The sequence below is a fragment of the Apis laboriosa genome, unplaced genomic scaffold, assembly GCF_014066325.1.
Source record: "Apis laboriosa isolate Shangri-la unplaced genomic scaffold, ASM1406632v1 scaffold68_cov148, whole genome shotgun sequence".
Taxonomy (NCBI): Eukaryota; Metazoa; Arthropoda; class Insecta; order Hymenoptera; family Apidae; genus Apis; species Apis laboriosa.
In genome coordinates this window covers 1,080,508-1,086,081 of record NW_025224135.1, presented here as the reverse complement: position 1 = coordinate 1,086,081, position 5,574 = coordinate 1,080,508, and the positions used below count along the sequence as shown (strand labels likewise).

The 5,574-nt window shown below is 25.6% G+C and overlaps 1 protein-coding gene across 1 annotated transcript; it reads right to left on the bottom strand.

Moving 5' to 3' along the window:
- Positions 1-1,885: 1,885 nt before the first annotated feature.
- On the bottom strand, positions 1,886-5,207 carry LOC122718867 (innexin shaking-B-like). The gene is made up of 4 exons (XM_043944243.1): positions 4,989-5,207; positions 3,961-4,091; positions 2,460-2,682; positions 1,886-1,960 (listed from the first exon to the last, which is right to left on the bottom strand). Exons 1-4 carry the CDS (start codon positions 5,205-5,207, stop codon positions 1,940-1,942), a joined length of 594 nt encoding a protein of 197 aa, XP_043800178.1. The 3' UTR covers positions 1,886-1,939.
- Positions 5,208-5,574: the final 367 nt, after the last annotated feature.

Genomic DNA, 5,574 nt, shown 5'->3' with positions numbered 1-5,574 from the left:
AGGAATAGAAACACCAAAGCCCGAAATCGCTCGAGAGCGTTGGAGGCGCGACGTCGAAACGCGCCGCGACGCGAGAAAGAGAGACGTTGCTCGAACCCGCGAAAACTCGAGTGGATAGGCGTTTTAATAATGCCGTGCCGTGCCGTGTATTTGGCCCGTTCTCTATCACCTAAATGGCTATCGATGGATTTGCGAAATATCGTTCAACAGTTATAGTCGATTTCGAAATATTTTATTAACGCCTGATACGATTTATAAAATTACGTGGACGTAATTCTATGATACTGTATATTAATAATTGGGAAAAAGTCTGATTTATCAGGGAGAATTGGAAGAGAAACACTTATTTTCACGTGTATTTTTATTTTTTATTTTTTTTTTGTTTCCTGTTTTGTTATTTGCCAACATGAATACATATACTAATCCAATCGTGTGATTGAGAAGGGCAAGATTTACTGAATCTCTCAAATAACCTCATAATTGAAAATAATTTTTGTATAATATATGCACAATAATATTCTTCAATTTATTTTGAAAGGGAATATGTGAACATACGTGTGATAAAATGCACGGCCAAGAAAGAGGTAAAGAGGGAATAGATAGTGAAGGATTCTTCTTCCTAGGATTCTTGTTCCTACATAACTTCTTTTTAGTAAAGAGTATTTATATTTCATTATTATTAATATTCCAATCGTAAAATATTACGATAAAAAAAAAATAAAATTTTTTCTGGTTAATTAACGTGATTTGAAATATGGAAATTGATTAATTATAGGTAAAATTGTCGAATTGAAATAGATGGAATTAACGACAAAAAAAATATATAAAACTTGAAAAATAAATGAAAAGTGAGAAGTAATGAAAAATCGCGAGGAGGATGCTTCGAGAGCATTTAATTTTAAAGTGTAACCATCGTATTGCAATTTTAATATTTTCACAGCTCCCCTGTATTTTCAGAGAAAACAATCATCAAATTTCTCTAAATAGTATTTTATGTCGCTATAATACCGCGATATTCGCGTAACGTTACGAAAGGGAAGAAGCGACGAAATATATAAGAAGAAACTTCGATACTCGATAATGTGACGTGAAACGCGTTCTTAAGGTTAATTTAGACGGAGACCACGTGGCCAAATGATCTATGAGAAAATGTCTAGTAGGCAGCAACCGTCCACGTGCCAGTTGCTTACACATTGGCCACGATCGAACACTTGCAACCTGGCTTTTTCGATATAGAATATTTCGATCAACATGCTCAGCAATATAAAATATCTTAAAATATATCTTATATCTTAAAATATCTCGATACATTTCTTCAAATATTAGTTTAAAAAATAATACAAATAATTATTTATATTCCCCGATAAGAATATTCAAAACAGATTTCTAATTTTTAAAAAAAAAATATAAATATTTTTTTTTATTTCAATATAAACGAGAATCGCGTGATTTTTCTTTGAATACATATATTGAACTAACTAGACGTCATAAATTATAGTTATTCAAGCAATTTGTAGTAATATATCAAACTTACAAATTTCGAAGGAATATTTAAATATTTACAGATTGAAAAATATACAAACATATCAAAAATATTAGATTTCATAATTTTATATTCTTTTATAATTTTATAATTTTATATTCTCGAATTACAGCATGAAAAAAATATTAAATATATATATATATATATATATGTGTATAATATTTAATAATTAACGATATTTAATTTTAAAAAGAATTAAACACATTTGAAACAACATTTAGGTTAAAGAAAATAACAATATTTGAACAAAGTATACATTTCTCCATTTTCGAGTTCTTGTCACAGATCCAACGTAGAAAAGGGGTTCAAAGGCAGTGTGTATCGTGAAAAACAAAATAATCAATTTCGCATTGTGCTCAAACCGAAACGGTCGGAAACACCTACACGTCAATCAGCTCACTTCCCGTTTTCCGACTCCTTAAACACAAATCAATCATATCCGTACTGGCAAGTTCTATTTGTGTGCTTTCCTCGGGAACACGTGTTTCATTAGGAAAACGTGTTGATCTGGCATTACACAGATTTGGTAACACGATGGGTCGCTTTTTATACGATTATTGAGATTTGTGTTAATAATATATACAAATATGATTAATGATTAATTATTTTGAATTTATGTTATATTTATACAAAACATTTGACTTTTGAAACAATTGTCTTTCTACTTCAAATTTAAACAAATTTTTAGGATCGTTTCAAAAGAATTGCTTTATTTTAATTTAAAATTTGTGTTTATATATACACTAATTACGAATGAGCGTTATTAATTCTATAATGAAATTGTTATTTGAAAATGTCTCTTGAGAAATATATATGTAATGGAAATCAAGTTTAACGTATTTTTAGCGAATAGATTTTTTTTTTAAATTTATTTGACATGTGATCTAAATATAAGCATAAAAAATACTTGACTTACTTGTAATATTAAGACGAAGGCGACCCACTGGTAATATTTTACATTTTTTATTGTTTTCTTATTGGAAAATATATCGTCTCCTTGATCATAATGATGACTTCCATAAGAAGGCGCAACTCCAGGTGCCACAACGTCTATGCCATTGGTACCCAGCATAGCTCTAGTCACAAAATATGTACTGTGTATCCAGCAATATGAATTGAAAGCCTCAACGGATATATCTCTGCAAAGATAAATAAAATAAAATGTAAAACAAATAGAAAGAAAATAGTAAAACTAAAAAAAACAAAAGTAAAAATAGTAAATTCATATATAAATTGATTTATCGATTATATTCTAAATTTATTGGAAATTATTTATAATAGATTTATTTGCGTATGATATGCTCATTCTCGAAAAAAACTTGAAATTTATGTATTATATATGTTCAAGTAATTCCGGAATTTTATAAGAAAAAAAATAATATTTCGCAGGATTATATGCATTGAGTGTCATCTAATTTTTAAAAATATTCATAATCGATTATTTATATAACGTTTTATTTGAAAATCAAATGCATCTATTTTAATATTATATTGCTATTAATCAAATCTCGATCATAGACAACTTAATCTAATTTTATCCGTTTGGAACATATGCATCAAGAGTCTACTTCAACTTCTTGTTTAAAACTATACATATAAATATCAGCAGATAAACTATGATATAAAACTAAAAATAGATAAATCAAATGATAAGACAATAAAAATATTCAAATGAAAAATAATTCTTTATAAACCGAATGACACAAAATATCGATTTCTTTTTTCACTGAAACATATTTTATGTTATATATAAATTGCCAAAATTCACATATTTTGAAATATTTTACGCAATACAAAAATATACATGCAACATCTGGACCATCAGATCCTCATTAAGCTTAAGGTTATGAAATAGCACAGAAGGAGCAAAATTTATTTGAAACATGAATTAGACTTACCAAAAGCAATATATTTGCTATATTAAACTGCAAAATTATATACATATTCAAAATTGAATATGGATAATATGAAATATTATCTCGAAAAGCAATACAATCGTTTATATTTTATCGTTTAAAAACACACGACCATAAATCACGCATGCGCATCTTAAACTAAAAAGAAGAAAAGATGGCGTATGAAGACAAACAAAAATAGAAGTGACACCTGCCATCAATTAATATAAGTATGTATATAGCGATTGCAGTCGCATTCAACAAAAATAAAATACAAACGAAAATATATATGTAAGTTTATACAAGAAAATTTATACAAAAGAATGAAATCAGTGAAGCACAAATAATCGTTCAATGATCAAAATAAAATATCGTATTAAATTAAGATATTTTAGAATGAAATCTCATATTTGTTTATTACGTGATACAATTATTCAATATATGTTTAGATTAAATTAGAAGATTAGTCATATAAAATAATTGAAAATAATAAATTCTAATCGATTATTTATTTTTTCGTACCTGGTATGAACACATTCTATTGGATTTCCTACAACTTGTTTGCTGCTAATAATTGCTGAAAACATCAGTATTAGAATTGTTGTTAAGAAGTGTAATCTGATAGTGATGCTATCGGTTTTCGTTTTATTCATCTGTAAAATTACATTTCTTTATTAGAAAAATGTTTTAAGTTTATATATATATATAAATAATTATATCTATTTTTTTTTTGTATAAGATATATGTATAAAATATTTATATAAATTTAGCACAAATTTTTAGGGATTTTTTTTTTTCTTATTTTAAATCATCATCCTTCTTTTCCTCATCATCCTCCGTATATCATAATTTCATATCATTAATGGTCATAATTTTAATAAATCATAATTTCAAGATATAATTTTAGTAAGTCTCAAGTTTTTATATTTTATTCACATTAATATTCGCGCATAATTATCAATTTCAATTTTAATTTTATCCAAATTTAAAAAGTTTAAGTAAATTTGCAAAAACCATATTATTCTTATATATCATGATTTTTGATATTGCATTTTATATTTCGCTTATTGCATTCCTAATTTCCATTCTAAAAAACAGATTTTCTCATAATTCACAGATAAGCGAATCATTACAACTAATTTTAATTCATATTTCAATTAATGCATGGAACAAAGCAATCACTTAAGTGGATTGAAACGCTTGTGCTTTGAGTATTGTATTTTAATGAGATATGCAGTCGATTATTCATATCATAAACTCACATGATCAAAAATATCTCGCGGCTTTTAAAAATCTACTTTGTTAAATATATATATATATATTCGATAAATATGAATATATAAAATATTTCATTAGAAATATTAATTAATTTATTTATTACATTAATGATAATGATATTTGAAAGAATTTAAGAATTTATAATATTAAAAAATATATATTTAGTAATAATAATTAAATAATAAATTATTCATTATTAAATTGTTCAAAAAGGAAATATCATATTATTAAAATGTAACGCCCTATTAAAATTACTTCAAATTAAAACTTACATGCAAAGAATAACAAAGTGCCATGACTTTATCTATCATTTTCGCTTCGTTTTTACTTCTAATAGTTCTAATTGTCACATCATTGTATTCAATCAAAACTCTATTTTCCAAAGTTTTATTTGGCGAAAATATAACTTCCCCATTTATGATAATTTTTGCAGAAGAATTGACAGTAGATACATACTTCATACTCGAAAAATTATAATTCAATACAAACATCAATACTTTAGCAATATCACTAAAGTTTAATTTTAAATGTTAAGAAAATATTCTTACGATTTTTTTTATTTATACAACTTATATATATTAACATCTCCATTAATAAAATTTTGTTTAAAGTTAAAAACATGAATTTATTATGGTTCTTAGTCACTTGTTTGATACACTAACATCCTCTTTTGAATTACAACGCAACTTAAATTTCAAAAAACGTATATTCCTGATTATTTTTATTTGTCCAACTAATGACATTAATATCACTATAAATTATACGTATTTTCAACTTTAAGAAAATATATGTATATAAGTACGATTGTTTTTATTCGTTTATCACTTAGTTCAAGTTATGAAAAAAATTGAATTTATT

Bases quoted from the DNA above. Each gene is read 5' to 3' on its own strand.
- LOC122718867 (XM_043944243.1), bottom strand. From the start codon at position 5,207: ATGTTTGTATTGAATTATAATTTTTCGAGTATGAAGTATGTATCTACT. The intron at 4,092-4,988 runs GTAAGTTTTAAT...GTAATTTTACAG, and splicing joins CACTTTGTTATTCTTTGCAT to ATGAATAAAACGAAAACCGA. The intron at 2,683-3,960 runs GTACGAAAAAAT...TTATCTTTGCAG, and splicing joins ATAGAATGTGTTCATACCAG to AGATATATCCGTTGAGGCTT.